The sequence below is a fragment of the Oncorhynchus tshawytscha genome, linkage group LG10 (genome assembly GCF_018296145.1).
Source record: "Oncorhynchus tshawytscha isolate Ot180627B linkage group LG10, Otsh_v2.0, whole genome shotgun sequence".
NCBI classification, from domain to species: Eukaryota; Metazoa; Chordata; class Actinopteri; order Salmoniformes; family Salmonidae; genus Oncorhynchus; species Oncorhynchus tshawytscha.
This window is the reverse complement of record NC_056438.1, coordinates 44,553,914-44,575,037: the sequence shown is the minus strand read 5'-3', so window position 1 is coordinate 44,575,037 and position 21,124 is coordinate 44,553,914. Positions and strand designations below refer to the sequence as shown.

General features: G+C 42.7%; 1 protein-coding gene across 3 annotated transcripts; it reads right to left on the bottom strand.

Moving 5' to 3' along the window:
- Window positions 1-884: 884 nt before the first annotated feature.
- LOC112260187 (UDP-N-acetylglucosamine transporter) lies at window positions 885-20,602 on the bottom strand. Of its 3 annotated transcripts, XR_006084314.1 has the most exons (9): window positions 14,989-15,453; window positions 10,770-11,046; window positions 10,420-10,574; window positions 10,149-10,271; window positions 9,685-9,859; window positions 6,618-6,736; window positions 3,352-3,397; window positions 3,115-3,248; window positions 885-2,769 (listed from the first exon to the last, which is right to left on the bottom strand). XR_006084314.1 is itself a non-coding variant. In XM_024435102.2 (8 exons), exons 2-8 carry the CDS (start codon window positions 10,978-10,980, stop codon window positions 2,676-2,678), a joined length of 1,011 nt encoding a protein of 336 aa, XP_024290870.1. In that variant the 5' UTR covers window positions 10,981-11,046; window positions 19,953-20,602; the 3' UTR covers window positions 885-2,675. The 3 variants fall into 3 exon arrangements, 2 of the variants coding, with proteins under 2 accessions (XP_024290870.1, XP_024290869.1); XM_024435102.2 differs by lacking the exons at window positions 3,352-3,397; window positions 14,989-15,453 and adding an exon at window positions 19,953-20,602; XM_024435101.2 differs by lacking the exon at window positions 3,352-3,397 and having other exon boundaries at window positions 14,989-15,178.
- Window positions 20,603-21,124: the final 522 nt, after the last annotated feature.

Sequence of the window (21,124 nt, the reverse complement as noted above, 5' to 3'; positions counted from 1 at the left end):
ACATGAATGTCCAATGTCTCAATCCAACCTGCTAGCCCCTAACCATATTGCTTATCTATACAATCGTTTCAGATCTACACCAAGTGCCTTGTGTTAGGGGTTGATTTTGGGATTGGGCCATAGCGCCACAGTACACTATCAAGGCAATAGCCTGGGCTAGCGGGTTCATTCAGAGGGGCCCCTGCCATATGACACAATGTCACAAGACTCATGCTCCATCTGTGCTGCTCACCAGTTTCAGTCGTCACCTTCCCATCTGTCTATCCATCCCTTTCATCACTCCATCATTTTCTCCCCTCTCTGCATGCCTCCAATCCCTCATCTCCACTTCCAAGACTATGCAAACACAGAGGGACTGTTGACCGAGAGAGATAGAAGGATACATGATCAGGAAAGACAGGGTGGTGGTAATATTCACAATGACGGCTTTGTCGTGTCCCCAAAATAGCTGCCATTGATTGGGTCTCTTTCTATCCACATTCACAAATTGTCATTCTTGTGTAAGATGGAAGCTTTTTCCATGTTAGATACACAATGTAATGAAAATATATTATATGAACAGTTTATGAACTTTTGAATTGGTACCAAACATATTCAGTGATCTCGGCTCGATAGGAACCAGGATTGCCTTCCTTAGGGCACACCACAGCAAAATGTTTTTCCAACACAAAACGCATTTCTTATTGGACGAGTTCGGGCAGTCTGTCCCTGTTTCTGCCAATTTTGTTCCATTTGGTGCCTCATGAATATGACCCAGTTGTTGAGAAACATCAAATAATTTATGACCTCTTACTCAAACAATCCTGCTTTGGGATTTCATACCTAGATGAAACAACATCCACAATACAAGCTCTTTCAATACAAAACATCGGTTTAAACCCTTATTTTACATTTGATCACTTAATTTATTCATTTTATCTTGCACGACAGGCCATTTTTGCATAAAAACATCAGCAACTGGATGTGTAATTCTTTGGATCTGAATGGCCGGACAATGAGCAGCAAGTTTAAAGCATTCCTTCCTTTAATCTTTTTCTTCCTTGTCCCCAATAAAAGGACATCCAGTATCTCTACAGTCATTGGTCTCAACCCCTCCCCTCTGCAGTAAATGTGCTACAACCCAACGCTCCCACTGGGTGGAGCTGTCACTCAAAAACAAATGAGGGGCGGTAACCTGTGAGGCATTACATTCATTTAAATGTCCTCCCCCTTACTGACCATCAGTACCCCTAAAATACATTCATACTACAAATTCCCATTCCCCTACTCCCCAAATACATTATAAAATATTTTTAAAAATAGAACATTAAAAAAACAGTAACGTTGGCAGTGAATTCTTGGATTCGTCGATGAATTCTCGTTGTTCCCTGTAAAGTCCATTTTCCTATGATTCCATGCTTTGGTGAGTTTGGCTCTATCACCCCTGAGGTGAGAGGTCACATGTGAGCATAACCCTTCATATGCCCTGCATAGGCATCATAGTGGCTTCAGCTCCATGACGTGTGTGTTTGACGTGCATACAAGTGTGAACTGTGGAGGAGTCACATTCATGAGCCTGTTCGATCAAGAACTTAATGGCGTCACTATGGGAGAGTGTGGTTGCATTACTAACCCCATGCAACGTAAAGCGCTTCGAATTTCAATAAAGAGCTTTAGAAATGCTATGACCTCCATCTTGTCTACTAGTACCAGTATTGGACAATCAAAACCTTGTTTTGAAACCAGGCGACTCCCTGGTGTACATTAAACATCTTACGACTCCTTCCGCCTACACCCCTTTCCCAGGAGTTCTGCTCCTCCTTGACTACGCGGACCTTCTCAGTAGCTCTGAGTGATTATTGCTTTGAGGTCGTTTTGTGGTTTCAGATTTTCAAAGAAAATTTTAAAAAATGACATTAAATGCACTATGCATTACATCGAATCAAATGTTATTGGTTGCATACAGATATTTAGCAGGTATGTTATCTGGGTTGAATGCTGGAGCACAGAATATTACAAAATAAAAATAAAATAAAAAAGTCCAATGATGGTAGTGACTGCACATTACTGCTTTTAGTTGTGTATATTGCATTTGTTTCATTTGATGACTTATTATTTCATTCCAAGTCATCATCTCTTCTCTTATAGAGCTGCTGCCTATGCTCTCTGACAAATCTCTATTTTGTAGATCTTCACAGTAAATAAGGCATGCTTTTATGACCGCTAAATACCAATACCTCACGAAGCAACTGCTCTCGGATGTATGCACTCTTGATCACTCATCCCTCGTCTCTTGCGTTGCAGGCGTAAAAGAAACAGACCAGTCAACTAGCCGCGCAATGAATTATGGTCTTTGTAGTTAATTATCACGTTTTCTGCACTAAACTATGAAGAACATTGGCCTGTTGGAAACTACAACTCCTTACTACACCACACAGTTCTGGCATGGTCTTTTTTATCTCTATAGAAACTGCAGCGCAATGTGTGTATTGAGCAAAGAAATTAAAAATGAAATGGAATGAAATTCAAATAATTGAACTAAGGTCGGTCAATTAGTTGTTTTAAAACGGAAAAATAACCGACATTTTGGTTAATTGCTCAGCACCACTTCTTGGCAACATATTCCTCCCTCCATCTTGCTCCGTGTGTCTCTTCTTTGGGGTTCCTGGGCTGTGGGGTGGTGGAGGGGAGACCCTCTATACTTTGCTGTGGTTGATGGCAGGCCTCTTGCCCTCATAGCCATAGAGGAAGGTGGCAGCAATGACCAGCATTGCTCCCAGGAAGAACACACTGGGAGAGAGAGAAAGATGTTGTTAGAGCTATAGGCAGAAATGCATAATCAGGGCGTTTTCACATATGAATTCAGCTTCCTGGTGCGGATGCCTTGAACAACTGCTGGTACTCTGGTCCTGGAAATTGGGCAGGGACCGGGATTGGTTTAGGCCAGGATTTGTTTGCGTTTCAAATATGCTTCATAGCACAGATCAGGGTATCAAATGCTCCAGGATCTAGATAATATAGGTATGTGTGAAAATGTCCTTGATTTGTATCGTTTCTTCTTAATAATAATAATATCTCTATTTTACCTCTGGACCTAGCCAAATTATTTATGAAAGTGTGTTTGTTTGTGTGTACCTGGTAGGGTCGAAGTCCTTCAACCAGAAGTAGGATATGAGTGTCGACAGGATGATGGAGAGTGACGTGGCGAAGCCCTTCAGGATGTTGTCTGCATACTTAATGACTGCTGCTATGACCAACCCGCCCAGAGCCTGGAAACACACAAAAGGACATGGGTTTGATGGAAGACACAATACACACATAAAAATACACACAAATACATAGGCGTTCATGCATGAACACACATACACTTACTTTGCCTCTCTTTCTCATTAACTCTTGCTTTCTCTCTCACACACACCTAGAGTAAATAGTCAGAATAGGGTAAAGGTTGTTAAGGTATTTTTTATAAAGAGGTTCACTTCCTTTTACGCTGGCTTACCTCACTTTACAGTAAATCAGGTTTGTATGGCCTACGTCAGGGGTCGGCAACGTAAGGCAAGCGTGCCAGCCTTGTCACGCGACGGTATTTGCCTTGGCACACCAAGGCTTGGCAAGCAACCCCTCAAAATTAAAACAGTGGTATAGATGTTTTTTCCTCACTTATTTTTGCCAGTTTATTTTTTTAACTGGAGAAAATATTTGAAATTGAATGCAATGGTTTTGATATTGCATTGGTATTCACTGCAATGTAGTAGTTCCCAAGGTATGTAATTCCTGATTCCTGAATGGACTTTCATGATTTTGCAGGAGTTTCATATTATTAGTTCAAGGCAAGACGACCCACCTCGCCTCTCCCGCCAAATTCAAATCCCAAGGCAGCGCTGAAGATGAGATTCATTTTCACATACAGTGCCCTGCGAAAGTATTCAGCCCCCTTGAACTTTGCGACCTTTTGCCACATTTCAGGCTTCAAACATAAAGATATAAAACTGTATTTTTTTGCGAAGAATCAACAACAAGTGGGACACAAATCATGAAGTGGAACGACATTTATTGGATATTTCAAACTTTTTTAACAAATCAAAAACTGAAAAATTGGGCGTGCAAAATTATTCAGCCCCCTTAAGTTAATACTTTGTAGCGCCACTTTTTGCTGCGATTACAGCTGTAAGTCGCTTGGGGTATGTCTCTATCAGTTTTGCACTTCGAGAGACTGACATTTTTTCCCATTCCTCCTTGCAAAACAGCTCGAGCTCAGTGAGGTTGGATGGAGAGCATTTGTGAACAGCAGTTTTCAGTTCTTTCCACAGATTCTCGATTGGATTCAGGTCTGGACTTTGACTTGGCCATTCTAACACCTGGATATGTTTATTTTTGAACCATTCCATTGTAGATTTTGCTTTATGTTTTGGATCATTGTCTTGTTGGAAGACAAATCTCCGTCCCAGTCTCAGGTCTTTTGCAGACTCCATCAGGTTGTTTTCCAGAATGGTCCTGTATTTGGCTCCATCCATCTTCCCATCAATTTTAACCATCTTCCCTGTCCCTGCTGAAGAAAAGCAGGCCCAAACCATGATGCTGCCACCACCATGTTTGACAGTGGGGATGGTGTGCTCAGGGTGATGAGCTGTGTTGCTTTTATGCCAAACATAACGTTTTGCATTGTTGCCAAAAAGTTCAATTTTGGTTTCATCTGACCAGAGCACCTTCTTCCACATGTTTGGTGTGTCTCCCAGGTGGCTTGTGGCAAACTTTAAACAACACTTTTTATGGATATCTTTAAGAAATGGCTTTCTTCTTGCCACTCTTCCATAAAGGCCAGATTTGTGCAATATACGACTGATTGTTGTCCTATGGACAGAGTCTCCCACCTCAGCTGTAGATCTCTGCAGTTCATCCAGAGTGATCATGGGCCTCTTGGCTGCATCTCTGATTAGTCTTCTCCTTGTATGAGCTGAAAGTTTAGAGGGACGGCCAGGTCTTGGTAGATTTGCAGTGGTCTGATACTCCTTCCATTTCAATATTATCGCTTGCACAGTGCTCCTTGGGATGTTTAAAGCTTGGGAAATCTTTTTGTATCCAAATCCGGCTTTAAACTTCTTCACAACAGTATCTCGGACCTGCCTGGTGTGTTCCTTGTTCTTCATGATGCTCTCTGCGCTTTTAACGGACCTCTGAGACTATCACAGTGCAGGTGCATTTATACGGAGACTTGATTACACACAGGTGGATTGTATTTATCATCATTAGTCATTTAGGTCAACATTGGATCATTCAGAGATCCTCACTGAACTTCTGGAGAGAGTTTGCTGCACTGAAAGTAAAGGGGCTGAATAATTTTGCACGCCCAATTTTTCAGATTGATTTGTTAATTTAAAAAAAAAATATCCAATAAATGTCGTTCCACTTCATGATTGTGTCCCACTTGTTGTTGATTCTTCACAAAAAAAATACAGTTTTATATCTTTATGTTTGAAGCCTGAAATGTGGCAAAAGGTCGCAAAGTTCAAGGGGGCCGAATACTTTCGCAAGGCACTGTAGCTAGCAAGCCTTCTTTAGTTATTTAAAAAAGTTCAGGGCACAAAATGTCATCAGCAAAGAAAAATGTTTTGCTTCTTGGACAAAGGAATATGGATTCGTTGAACTGAAGGACCGGTCTGTTGTAAAACTTGTTTGTTGGACATTAAGTGTGCCCCGTCCTTTTTAAACGAGACATGAGGACAAACTTCAAGGATGAGGGGGACAAGGCAGAAGGAATCACGAGGGCGGTGTCCAGGTATGAAAAGCAAAGCAGTGTGTTTACAAATCTACATGCAGTCAAAAATCAAGCGCTCTACCGACTCCTAGTGGCGGGCTGGGCGCTTGCAGGCTGACCCCAGGCATCAGTTGAACTGTGTTTCCTCCGACACATTGTTGTGGCTGGCTTTCGGGTTAAGCGGGCGGGTATTAAGAAGCACGGTTTGGGGGGTCATGTCTCGGAGAATATATGACTCGATCTTCACCTCCTGAGCCATTTGGGGAGTTTTTTGTTGTTGTATTAAATAGATGCACCTGTGATTAGTGTTGCTCTTGATGAGAGTGTGGATGTGAATGACAGTTGTTGCAAGATACTGTGACTCCGAGCAGGTACGTGAGGAGCTGCTTTGTCTTAAACCCATGCATGGTACTACTGAAGGAGAAGACGTAGCAAGAGCCTTCACAGATCATTTTGAGAGAGGTTGTCGATATTAAAAACACATTCGCTATTACAACTGATGGTGCCCCCGCTATGGTGGGAAAATAAAGGAGTTGCAAAGCTGATTGAAGATAAGATCGGCCATCCGTGGTTAAATGCCACTGCATCACTCACCAAAGAGAATCTGCGTTCCAAGATGATGTCCGTGGTGCTAATGGACAGCGCGCCTCTGTTCAGCGAGCTATGGAATTCTTCCATTATTCGGGCAATTAGACATTCAATAGACACAATTATTTGTAATGCACATATGAAAATCATAACTGGCACGCAGATCGTTAGAAATTTGTAGGATAAATTGGCAAATTGGCACTCCACACAAAAAAAAAGATTATTGACCCCTGGCCTACGTTATAATTAAATGTATGCGCTTTTTGAAACTATAACTTAAGCATATTTACAGTACCTGCAGGGCTACAACGGTCCAGGTGAGTGAGTTGTAGCCTTGGAACACTCCGGACTCCCTCACTCTCTCTCCGTCGTACACAAACACTCCAATAAGACCAAACACCAGACCAAACAAACCTATGAGAGGGAGGGAGATCAAATCAAAGTGTATTTGTCACATGCACAGGATACTTTATTTGCATTTAGTTATATAACCTTTATTTAACTAGGTAAGTCAGTTGAGAACAAATTCTTATTTACAATGACGGCCTACCAAAAGGCAAAAGGCCTCCAGCGGGGACGGGGGCTGGGATTAAAAATAAATGAAATAAAAAATATAGGACAAAACACACATCACGACAAGAGAGACAACACAACACTACATAAAGAGAGACCTAAGACGACAACATAAGGCAGCAAAACATGACAACACAGCATGGTAGCAACACAACATTGTAGCAGCACAAAAACATGGTATAAACATTACTGGGCAAAGTCCACAGCACAAAGGTCAAAAAGGTAGAGACACCAATACATCATACAAAGCAGCGACAACTGTCAGTAAGAGTGTCCATGATTGAGTCTTTGAATGAAGAGATTGAGATAACTGTCCAGTTTGATTGTTTGTTGCAGCTCGTTCCAGTCGCTAGCTGCAGTGAATTGAAAAGAGGAGCAACCCAGGGATGTCTGTGCTTTGGGGACCTTTAACAGAATGTGACTGGCAGAGCGGGTGTTGTATGTAGAGGATGAGGGCTGCAGTAGATATCTCAGATAGGGAGGAGTGAGGCCTAAGAGGGTTTTATAAATAAGCATCAACCAGTGGGTCTTGCGACAGGTATACGGAGATGACCAAAAACACTCAAACTTTTATAAATGCACAATCGAGAGCATACTGTTGGGCTGTATCACCGCCTGGTACGGCAACTGCTCCGCCCACAACCTTAAGGCTCTCCAGAGGGTAGTGAGGTCTGCACAATGCATCACCGGGGGCAAACTACCTGCCCTCCAGGACACCTACACCACCAGATGTCACAGGAAGGCCAAAAACATCAAGGACAACAACCACCCGAGCCACTGCCTGTTCACCCCGCTATCATCCAGAAGGTGAGGTCAGTACAGGTGCATCAAAGCTGGGACCAAGAGACTGAAAAACAGCTTCTATCTCAAGGCCATCAGACTGTTAGAAAGCCGTCACGAACATTGAGTGGCTGCTGCCAACATACTGACTCAAATCTCTAGCCACTTTAATAAAAAATTGGATGTAATAAATGTATCACTAGCCACTTTATATAATGTTTACATACCCTACATTACTCATCTCATATTTAAATACTGTACTCTATACCATCTACTGCATCTTGCCTATGCCATTCGGCTATCGCTCATCCATATATTTTTATGTACATATTCGTATTCATTCCTTTACACTTGGGTGTATAAGGTAGTTGTTGTGAAATTGTTAGATCACTTGTTAGATATTACTGCATGGTCGGAACAAGAAGCACATGCATTTCGCTACACTCACATTAACATCTGCTAACCATGTGTATGTGACAAATAAAATTTGATTTGACCAGTTTACAGAGGAGTGTAGAGTGCAGTGACGTGTCCTATAAGGAGCGTTGGTGGCAAATCTGATGGCCGAATGGTAAAGAACATCTAGCCGCTCGAGAGCATCCTTACCTGCCAATCTATAAATTATGTCTCCGTAATCTAGCATGGGTAGGAAGGTCATCTGAATCAGGGTTAGTTTGGCAGCTTGGGTGGAAGAGGAGCAATTACGATAGAGGAAACCAAGTCGAGATTTAACTTTAGCCTGCAGCTTTGATATGTGCTGAGAGAAAGACAGTGTACCGTCTAGCCATACTCCCAAGTACTTGTATGAGGTGACTACCTCAAGCTCTAAACCCTCAGAGGTAGCAATAACACCTGTGGGAAGAGGGGCATTCTTCTTACCAAACCACATGACCTTTGTTTTGGAGGTGTTCAGAACAAGGTTCAGGGTAGAGAAAGCTTGTTGGACACTAAGAAAGCTTTGTTGTAGAGCATTTAACACAAAATCCGGGGAGGGGCCAGCTGAGTATAAGACTGTATCATCTGCATATAAATGGAGAGCTTCCTACTGCCTGAGCTATGTTGTTGATATAAATTGAGAAGAGTGTGGGGCCTAGGATTGAGCCTTGGGCTACTCCCTTGGTGACAGGCAGTGGCTGAGACAGCAGATTTTCTGACTTTATACACTGCACTCATTGAGAGAGGTAGTTAGCAAACCAGGCCAAAGTCCTCAGAGACACCAATACTCTTTAACCGGCACACAAGAATGGAATGGTCTACCGTATCAAAAGCTTTGGCCAAGTCAATAAAAATAAAAATAGCTTAGAATCAAGGGCAATGGTGACATCATTGAGGATCTTTAAGGTTGCAGTGACACATCCATAATCTGAGCGGAAACCAGATTGCACACCCGAGAGGTTACTATCAACATCAAGAAAGCCAGTCAGTTGATTATTTACAAGTTTTTCCAACACTTTTGATACACAGGGCAAAATAGAAATAGGGCTATAACATTTAGGATCAGCTTGATCTCCCCCTTTAAATAAAGGACGAACTGGAGATAGGCTTTGCGATGATAGGAGCAGCAACCTTACAGGGTCTAAATCATCTGACCCAGATGCAGTAGGTGAAAAACAGTACAGTGAAATGCTTACTTGCAAGCTCTTACTCAACAACGCAGTATTCAATATAAAAAACAATATCGAAAAGTGTCTTAAAGAGCATAGAATCAATAATACTAAGTCAGGTAAAATACACACAAGAAAAAAATTAGAATATACACTATATACAAGGTCAATACCAGTACCAATATCAATGTGCAGGGATACTGGTGATAGTTGAGGTAGTTATAGTATGTAGATGTAATCAGAGGTAGAAGTGACTGAGCAGCAGGATAACTATTATAAATAGTATCAGCGGCGTATATGGTGATTGTGTGTGTGTGTGTGTGTGTGTGTGTGTGTGTGTGTGTGTGTGTGTGTGTGTGCGCGAGAGCACAAGGACACACACACACAGATTTCAGTGATGCTGACCTAACTGGATGTTGCGGACCCATACACTCTGTTTGGTTTCTTTGAGGATCTTCTCAAAGTAGACTCCAGCGAAGCCACTGGAGAAGCAGGCTATTAGTACGGCTATCACACCGACTAACTGGGAGCCTGCAGACAGAGGCTTCGAAGATGGCCCACCCAGAGACTCTGTAGGCCACTGTGGAGACAAACACACAGTACATCAACAACATTCAGTATGTCCACAAACAAGGATGTGCATGTGGAGTATGGTTGCAAAATCCGGTAAACCTTTCATGGAGATCGTGTTACCACTGATTTATGCAAATGATTCGGAAAAACCTGTGAACTTGAGAAAAGTTTAGACTTCTGCCTCCCTAATGTGGATACATGACTAATCTGACAAAAACACACCCAAACAGACCAACCAATTAGATTTGGTATGAATGAGAAGTTATTGACTTGTGGGGTGTGTTTAATCTTGTCACCTGTACGAGAGCGATACCAGTCATGAGGATGAGCAGAGATAGCCACTGGTAGAGCCCCAGTCTCTTCCCCAGCATGGACACTGAGAACAGGGCCGTGGTCAGGATTTTCAGCTGGTACGTCACCTGGTTGGGGACAATATCGATTTAAATTCCTGCCAGTCAAAACTGGTCAAGAAATGCAGTGTGGAGTCCCTCAGGGCGCCATTCTTGGTCCACTTTTGTTCCCCTTATACATGTTGCTACACACAAGCGCGCACGTCACGTCTCTCACCTGGTAGGTAGCAGCATCCAGGTTGGACAGGGCGACATAAAGCAGGTTGTTCTGGAGTGTGTAGATGCCTGATGGGATGGCCAACTTCAACGTCTCCATGGGCTTGTTGAGAATCTCTTCATTCAGCACACGATTCAATGCCCGAACACTGAAGCCTGACAGGAAGAGAAACAGAGATTTAACACCCATACACTGAATCCTAAGAACGAGATAGATAGACAAAGACACTGTAGCATAGATCCTATAGATAGACAAAGAGACTGTATTTTCTGTGTTGTCATTGTTTATCCATTCATTGTCACAGACAGAAAGCCAGGCGGCCGGACAGTCAGATCGATCACTATACCCACTGTGGTCGTAGAAGACGAGCAGCAGGCAGGTGAGGATCTTGAGCAGCTCAGCCGAAACCACGGCTGAGGAGGCTAGGTAGCGCGGCCCCTCGCCTAGCAGCGTGCGCGAGTACCTCATGGTGAGCACCAACGAGGTGGTCTGCAGCACCAGCACTCCCAGGGACACGTACTTCAGCCGCGACTGGGACTGGGAGGCTGAGGGCAACGACATGGAGACGTGGCAGGATGACTCCTCAGAGCCAGGGGGCAAGGCCAGAGGGGACAACCCTGGGTTAGGCTGTGGGAGAGATGAACAGTGAGACAGGCTGTGGGACACACATACAGGACAGTGAGGACACAGGCTGGGTTAGGCTGGAAGGTGGATATTTAACACACGCAATCCCTTGGTCATTATAAATAAAGGTTCTGAATTTTCATAGCATTTCGAAAAGATTTTGTTTACCAAAAATCTAATTTGTTTTAGTGAGTTTAAGACAGTTAGGTGGAATATTACGAAGCTGTGTTGTTCGTTTCGAGAAGTGCTACCAACTGATTGATTTGACTCTGTATGGTTTATGCATCAATATCCAATGAAAAATGTTGCTGAGAAGTCAAGCTGCCAAATACATATTCGCAGGGAACATTGTTCATCAACCCAAATTGCACAATCACTTGTATTTAGGCCTTACACAGTAAACACATGCATTAACGGTGCAGGAGTCTAACCCACAAGAAACATGGTGAACACCAAAAAAAGAGCTTGCTACTAGAAATGGAGGACAGACTATCCTGGGTGCCAGACTGTTTCTGCTCTTTTTTCCAACTCCTTATGGAATTGTCATGCTGTGTTTGGCTTGACGATGACAACAGAGTAGGCAAAACACAAACAGACCACATGCATACTTGAAATACCAGTAATGGCATGCCAACGCAAACATGCATACAGTAAGTACTATAACATTCAGTCTCACCTGTGTACAGTGGTTCAAAAGCCCAAAACAGTCATTCAACTATTAACTACTGAGAGTTAGAACTTAATTATATAAATACAATGATAGACTTCGGAGCAATTCCACGGAAACAGAATGACACACTGAGACTCAAGATTTTTTTTTAACAAGAAAAGAATGCCAAACAAGAACCGTTGATAGCTAAACCATACAACTGACCATTTTACACAAACACATTTACTAAAAAAAAAAAACAATGCAGATGTGAAGTTTGGTAACAGAATGACGGTCAAATCTCCCTCAGTTTTTAACGTGACCATGTTTTCCAAAAACTCTTAAATATCTACTCCAAATTGAAAATATGTCTCACAGATCACAGTACAGCATATTTCAGTACAGTATAGTACAGTACTGTGCTGTCCAAAATTGTGGAACGGATGTCTATGATTGGTTCAGAGTTGGACTGACAAAATGTCAACTTTTCCTTTGTCAGTTGGTGCTCAGTGGGGGAGAGGGGTGGTTACATAAAACAAAAGGGGGCTCATGGGTAGGTGTCAATAAGAGCCATGGGTAGGTGTCAATAAGAGCCATGGGTAGGTGTCAATGAGAGCCATGGGTAGGTGTCAATAAGAGCCATGGGTAGGTGTCAATAAGAGCCATGGGTAGGTGTCAATAAGAGCCATGGGTAGGTGTCAATAAGAGCCATGGGTAGGTGTCAATAAGAGCCATGGGTAGGTGTCAATAAGAGCCGGGAGGGGTGACATTAACTGGGGAAAGAGAAGAGAGAAAGGGGGAGGGGTTGTCCAGACTCACACTCTTGCTTTGACCACCACATAACAGAAAGAGAAAGAGAACAGTTATGAGCTGAACATAACAGTATTACAATGGAAGGGAGGACAGTAGCAAGTGACCAAAGACGATTTGTGATTACCATGAATTCCCATTGTAGCCAATTCAGTCATTCTGTTACCGATTTCTTGGTCATTCTGTATTACAAGTTTTAAATCACTTCATAGATCATAAACCAAATGATCAGTAAAAATACTATAACTATTTGGTAGGTCTACCTTTACATTATTTGAACTTTTCTTTATCCTCCCTGAAAAAAATCAAAAAATTATGTGTTTTTGGTAACAGACAACAAGGCAAAATCTCTCAAACCTATAGAAGACAAATAAGGGACCTGGTACAATGGTGACGATGGGGGAGTGGTGCCAGGAAAATGACATCTCCATCAACGTCAAGTTTGGACACACCTACTCATTCAACGGGTTTTCTTTATTTTTACTAAGTTCTACATTGTAGAATAATAGTGAAGACGTCAAAATGATGAAATAACACATATTGAATCATGTAGTAACCAAAAAAAAGTGTTAAACATATCCAAATATATTTTGGATTTTAGATTCTTCAAGTAGCCACCCTTTGCCTTGACGACAGCTTTGCACAATCTTGGCATTCTCTCAACCAGCTTCATCAGTTAATCATCTGGAATGCATTTCAATTAACAGGTGTGCCTTGTCAAAAGTTAATTTATGGAATTTCTTTCCTTCTTAATGTGTTTGAGCCAAATCAGCTATGGAACCATATGCAGCGGTCTAACACGCTACCCAAACTGGACGTGTCGCGTGCGCGAGCGTTGCAAAATAAATGTACACATGTTATTCAATCATTGCACCCACACTGCTTGTGCACGCCAACGAGCATCTGCGTTGCCAGGTGCTAAAATAGAAGTTGCTTCTATTTGTGACGCCGAACGCGATACAAGTCCTGCCTTTCCCATCTCCTCATTGGCTTTTAGAAGCATATACCCACATGCCATCTCCTCATTGGTTACACCCACGTGGGTGATTGAAAGATGAACTGAGGTCGGTTATACACCTTATTATGAAATGCCAATCGCCATATAAAGTCCAAAGAAGAAAAATCCTGGAAGGAGGAGAGATGACTAGAAACGATTCAGTTGACCGTTTTATGTGTGGAGTAATTGTCGGAGTAGAGGACCTTGTGCAGTTCTGGTAAAATAACAATATATCTATACCCCTGGATAAATTAGCTAGCAACAGTAAGCTAGCTAGCTAAATTGCCATACATGTTTAATGCTTTTCAACCTGTCCACAAATTAATATAATTGGTTCAGTGTTTGTTTTGATATTTCAACCTGCGTGTCGTGATCACGTTTGGTGTGGGGGGACAAAATCAAGTTGCCGGTTTGGGCATGGTGTTAAGACACTGCATCATAGTACAAACTGCATTCCTACAGATGCTGGTTCGAGACCCATGCCGGCCACGACTGGGAGACCCAAAAAGTGACGCACAATTGGCCCAGCGTCATCCGAGTTAGGGGAGGGTTTGGCCGGCAGGGATGTCCTTGTCCTATCGCGCTGTAGCGACTCCTGTGGCAGTGAATTAAATAGTTTCTTTGTCATCTTGCTAGGTAGACATCTAGCTGTGGCCATCTGGCTATGATCAACAAGGGCTTTCTACAAAATAGCAACATTAGCACAGCTAGCTAAAATTTGCGAATGGGGGTCGGGGGAGAAGAAAAAACCTACACAGTTACATATCAGGATATTATTTTTGACGATATATCATGTGGACAATATCAAATATTATTTGACGATATATCGAATGGACAATACCAAATATTATTTTTGCGCTAGTTGGCTGTACCTGAACCAAAAGATCAGTATTTTTCCTTCATAGCCTGTTCTCAATCTTCTTTTTAAACAGGGAGCCAATTTGTTTTCAGCACTTATTTCCATGACTCATGATCAAAACTTGGCTCTCTCTTATCCCTCTGCAGCAGACATTTGGTGAGCAATGTATTTGGAACATCGAATCGCAATAAAAACACTATATGTATTGCGGTTCGTTGCGGTACTGTATCGGCACATAAGTATCATAATAATATCGTATTGTTCAGTCCCTGGTAATTCTCTGCAATAGCTAATATTGGAATCCAGAACATAAGCAACACACACAGACTTGCATTGTCAAACAAAGGTACTGCCACCTTCTGGTTTGGAGTATTTTAACACGGCTTAGTGGCTGACGACTTCAGGTCTTTGCTGTGTGAACACAAAAGAGTACTGTCGGCAGGCAAATGTTTGACAATCCTAAAGGTGTGTCTTGAGCTATAACTTGTCCCACAAAAAAACTCCCCAAACCTTTCCTGAGCAACTCATAACCTTAGGCTACGGTTGGCCTCACCTAGGAACATCCACTCCTGAGCTAATACCCCTCCGTCAACCCCCTTCCCTACCCCCAATCAATAAAACAAGACAAACCATAGAAGGACGGCTGAGGAGGCAACGTGGCTCCTGGAGGTAAAGTCAGCTGTGTCACCTTGGCCAGCTAGAGAAGAGATGTGAGCAGAGGAGAGAGGCAGGCTGCCACTCCTTCCCATGTGCTTAGCGCTCAGTGACTGGTGAGCCGGATGGGAGAAGGATATTCAGTGGTGTTGCAAGAGCTATGTCAAAATCCTGTAAGGGCAGGGCCCCGGTCGTGGACTGTAAGTTGTTTACGCATGCTGACTGGGCCAGCTGTAAGCACACTCACAGGCAGGCACTGTTTTTAACTCTGTTACCCATAGTCCTAGTTTATTTCAGGCTCCCCTGTGTCAACCCACCACGACAATGTCACCAAGCAAGATTGTCAGGCGTTGAATTTCTTTTGAGTGCATTCAGGGAACTTAATTTCAAGGGCAAAATGTGATGCTCTGATGAAGGTCGACCGACCGAAAGCTTAGCAACCATTAAAATAAATGTGCATCTGACTGGAAGTGTGCATAGACTTAGATTTAGCTTAAGGGCAAAAATGTTACCACTGATACACTACATGGCCAAAGGTATGTGGACACCTGCTCTTCGAAACATCTCATTCAAAAATCATGGGCATTAATATGGAGTTGGTCCCCCCTTTGCTGTGATAACAGCCTCCACTCTTCTAGGAAGGCTTTCCACTAGATGGAACTAGTTGGAACATTGCTGAGGTCGGGCACTGATGTTGGGCGATTAGGCTTGGTTTGCAGTCGGCGTTCCAATTCAACCCAAAGGTGTTCGATGGGGTTAAGGTCAGGGCTCGGTGCAGGCCAGTCAAGTTCTTCCACACCGATCTCGACAAACCATTTCTGTATGGAACTTGCTTTCTGCACGGGGGCATTGTTATGCTGAAACAGGAAAGGGCCTTCGCAAAACTTGCCACAAAGTTGGAATCACAGATCTAGAATGTCATTGTATGCTGTTCCCCTTCACTGGAGCTAAGGGGCCTAGCCTAAACCCCAGACCATTATTCCTTCTCCACCAAACTTTATAGTTGGCACTATGCATTTGGGCAGGTAGCATTCTCCTGGCATCCGCCAATCCCAGATTCAGCCGTTGGACTGCCAGATGGTGAAGCGTGATTCATCACTCCAGAGAACACATTTCTACTGCTCCGGAGGAGTCCAACGATGGCAAGTTTTACACCACACCAACCAATGCATTGCGCATGGTGATCTTAGGCTTGTGTGCAGCTCCTCGGCCATGAAAATCAATTTCATGAAGCTCCTGACGAACAGTTCTTGTGCTGACGTTGCTTCCAGAGGCAATTTGGAACTCGGTAGTGAGTGTTGCAACCGAGGACAGACGATTTTCACACGCTACGCTCTTCAGCACTCGGTGGCCACGTTCTGTGAGCTTGTGTGGCCTACCACTTCATGGCTGAGCCGTTGGTGATCCTAGACGTTTCCACAATACCAGCCCTTACAGTTGACCGGGGCAGATCTAGCAGGGCAGAAATTTGAAGAACTGACTTGATGGAAAGGTGGCATCCTATGCCGGTGCCACGTTGAAAAAGTCAATGAGCTCTTCAGTACGGGCCATTCTACTGCCAATGTTTGACTATGGAGATTGCATGGCTGTGTGCTCAATTTTATACACTCGTGAGCAACTAATATGAAGGCGTATCCACATACTTTTGGCCATGTAGTGTATATGCAAACAATGGAAATTGGTGCTCAACTATTTGTAAATCATCTCAGTTAAGTCTCACTCTCACTCTCAGTAAGCCCAGTTGTGTAGGCTAAGTCATCTCCAGTTTAACTGCACACAACAGCCACTGGAACTTCATCTGGGAGAGAAACAGCAATTTCATAAGTAAATATTAGTTAGGCCTACTTTGTAGCATAAAATGGAAAATAAATGTGTACATGCTCTAATATTAGTGAGTAGGTAATGTAGGTGCAGAGACCAAGTCGGGCTAACGGTGAGAGAGCAGAGTGGTGACGAGGCAACAACACAGTGGCCTCATTATGTAGACACTCTCCAGCTGCTGCTAGTGGGGAGTGGCCACATAATCCCTCTCTGTGTGTGTATACCGGGAAGGGGAGGGGAAGGGAAGGGGTGTAGGGATGTCAAAGCACTGGGTTGCAAGAAAGCCGACCTTCACACACGCATACACAGTCATCTTAACACACACACACACACACACCACTCTGCCCTCTTAGGAACCAGGCCTGGGTTCAAATACTATATTCATTTCTTTCAAACATTTTGAAGTACAGTGCGTTCCCCTTGACTTTTTCCACATTTTGTTACTTTACAGCCTTATTCTAAAATGGATAAAAAATATATATTTCAACAACCTACACAATACCCTATAATTACAAAGCAAAAACAGGTTTTTAGACATTTTTGCAAATGTATAAACTGAAATATCACATTTACATAAGTATTCAGGTCGGCAGGTGGTTAGAGCGTTGGGCCAGTAAGCGAAAGGTTGCTAGATCGAATCCCCGAGTTGACAAGGTAAAAATCTGTTCCTAGGCCGTCACTGTAAATAAGAATTTGTTCTTAACTGACTTGCCTGGTTAAATAAAAAAATTCAGACCCTTTTCTCAATACTTTGCTGAAGTACCTTTGGCAGCGATTACAGCCTAGAGTCTTATTCGGTATGACGCTACAAGTTTGGCACAGCTGTATTTGGGGAGTTTCTCCCATTCTCCTCTGCGGATCCTCTCATGCTCTGTCAGGATGAATGGGGAACGTCGTTGCACAGCTATTTTCAGGTCTCTACAGAGATGTTAGATCTGGTTCAAGTCCGGGCTCTGGCTGGTCCACTCAAGGACATTCAGAGACTTGCCCTGAAGCCACTCCTGCGTTGTCTTGGCAGTGTGCTTAGGGTTGTTGTCCTGTTGGAACCCCAGTCTGAGATCCTGAGCGCTCTGGAGTTGGTTTTCATCAAGAGTCTCTCTGTACTTTGCTCTGTTCATCTTTCCCTTGATCCCAGTCCCTACCGCTGAAAAACATCCCCACAGCATGATGCTGCCACCACCATGCTTCACCAGACCAGAGAATCGTGTTTCCTATGGTCTGGAAGTCCTTTCGCCATTTACTGAGGAGTGGCTTCTGTCTGGCCACTCTTCCATAAAGGCCTGATTGGTGGAGTGCTGCAGAGATGGTTGTCTTTCTGGAAGGTTCTCCCATCTCCACAGAGGATCTCTGGAGCTCTGTCAGAGTGACCATCGGGTTATTGGTCACCTCCCTGACCAAGGTCCTTCTCCCCCAATTGCTCAGTTAGGCCGGGCAGACAGCTCTAGGAAGAGTCTTGGTGGTTCCAAACTTCTTACACTTATTAAGAATGATGGAGTGCCTTTCCAAATCATGTCCAATCAACTGAATTTACTACAGGTGGACTTCAATCACGTTGTAGAAACATCTCAAGGATGATCAATGGAAACAGGATACACCTGAGCTCAATTTCGAGTGTCATAGCAAAGGGTCTGAATACTTATGTAAATAAGTTATTTCTGTTTATAATTTTTAATACATTTATAAAAATGTCTAAAAACCTGTTTTCGCTTTGTCATTATGGAGTATTGTGTGTAGATTGATGAGGAAAAACATTTATTTAATCAATTTTAGGATAAGGCTGTAACCTAACAAAATGTTGAAAAGGGAAAGGGGTCTGAATACTTTCCTAATGCACTGTAAGTATTTAGATATTTAATGTGATTGAAATCTTGTACCTTATTATTATTTGGAATTACATTTGTCGTACACCATTTAAAGCTGGAATCCTTAAAGAAAAATTCCACCCCAAAACTATTAGTCCATTGTTGACATAGTTCAAAAATGTTTTGCTTGTCAGCAATCAAGTTGTCATGATATGTAACTTTCAAAATAGAGAAATCATTCCCGTATGATACATTTTGCGTCATATGATGCAAAAAGCTTCATACAGGGATCACTGTATTTTGAAAGTAAAGGCAGGGGAGAGCAACTGCGCCCTCACCACGAAGATTTGAAGTTGAAGGCAGTCCGCGGTACTGCAGGCATTGTTCCATAAAACAGGAAGCCCCATTATCGTGATTGGGGAAATGGTGATCTTCATGGTCAATATTCTTGGATATAAAACAAATCATCAAACACAATCATGGTAACAATAATTGCTTCTATTTCACCAGATGTATGTCCTTGAACAGATTACTTTAAAATCACACACAGACTAAATTAGGCCGTCATTGTAAATAAGAATTTGTTCTTAACTGACTTGCCAAATTAAACAAAGGTTAAATAAAACAAAAGTTAAAATAATAATTTAGTTGCTAATGGCAGCCTGCAGTACCTCAGTCGGCCTTCAGTCGGCCAACTTGAGATACTCAATGAGAGGGGAGCACTGAGCTAGCCTGCACCATAACTTCCTATAACTAGAACTGCGCATGTGATGATTCCAAAAACTCCTCCATATAACAAGATGGTGACATGCTAAAATGACACTTCCTGATCTTCAAATGGGCCACTGAGTATCCCAATAGGAAACAATTGGGTGACTTCATACATATTTGTTTTACAGTCTATGAGTAAAGGCGAGGCACCTCCCGTTGGCGGCATTCAGTTTCATTCTCCATGCCAAAACTCACAATTTGCTCACTCCTACCAATTGATGCATTGACATCAGTCTTTATTATGGCAATTCAAGATGGCGCTACCCATACCTGTTTCTATTCCCCTTTTAAGTCCCATCAGGTAGCCTGATTTTAGATGTGTCCATGTAAACAGGGTTATTATGGAAATCGTCCTTCTTGCAAAGCATGTAAACGTTTCAAACCAACTATGATATTAATCTGACTAACCACAATAATCGTGTTACTGTGTGCATGTAACCGTACTCATGTTGCAGATACAACAGTAGGCTTCTTGCTGGCGTGAGAATCTTGACATATACACGTGTTTAGAATGACAGTAAACACTTGAATAGAGTCGCAACATACCTGTAGTAGGAGAGGTGAGCGGGAAATACTTATGATGACGACAATTTATTCAAATAACTCTCCCTCTCTCTCACTGTCCTACTCTTCCGACTGCTCTAACAGACTTCTGGCAGAAATAAATAGTCTAAATGGCAGAGATGCTGATGTCAAGACGTTCATTCCAGGAATGTGGGGTTTCTTTCTCAGTACTTCTCTTTGTACATCTGGCTGAAACCTTCCTCCACAAACCATCAACATGTTTCAGTTTACTTTTCCCTAACCGAGGTTTAGAAACTCTGTGTCTGAGCGGAGTTCCCTCATCCGTTTTTCAGGGGAAACGTAAAGTCGGTTGAAAATACTTTATTCTTAAAAAAAATAAAAAATAAAAAGCGACACCAGAGTGGTATACTGCGAAACGAGCTAGATGTACTCAGGCTTTTATGAAGCTAGCCGGCTTCAGTTAGCGTCACATTCCAGGTCAGGCTTCATCCGTTCTACGATGGTGAACATTGCTTGTCAGCCTGCCGCTAACTCTAGCAGGGGACACATCCTTTTCGCGCCATTTCGCCCGTTGTTGGGCAATGTTAAAAGTCATATGGTGGACGTAGATTTCAGGGCGCACACGGTTATGCTAGTGATGTGCTGTTCGCTATTGACTCGTTCTTTTTTGAACGACTCTTTTTACTGACTCAAGAGTCATGATTCGTTTTTCGGAGTGACTCGTTCATTTCAGTCATCTGTTTGACCAGCTGGCTGACAGCAATTACATGGAGTGTCTGAAAGTGGGGGGGGGATCAACAGCGACAGGCGTTACACCTGTGCTATGTAATTGGTTAGATGGTTTTAATTACTTAACACGTTTTTATTGTTCAGTTCCCGACCGTGTGAAACAGGACTGGGAGAGCTAAAAAGGCACTATTCTTGACAGACAATCATACTGTTCCATTTGAATGTTAACAAAACACACATAACAAACACCTCACTTAAACTAAAAGGAATGTTGACGTTAGTTATTAATCTATCAGTTTTTCATTTATTACCAATAAGTCTTAATTATTAGACCTATAACTCATGATGTCTCTTCAGCTGTCATCTGTTGTGTTTTGTGAATAAGGGTTATTATAATTACTATTGTATAATTGGGCAGCAAACAGCCTACCGGTTTTCACATTTACTAATAAATCTACGTTTGA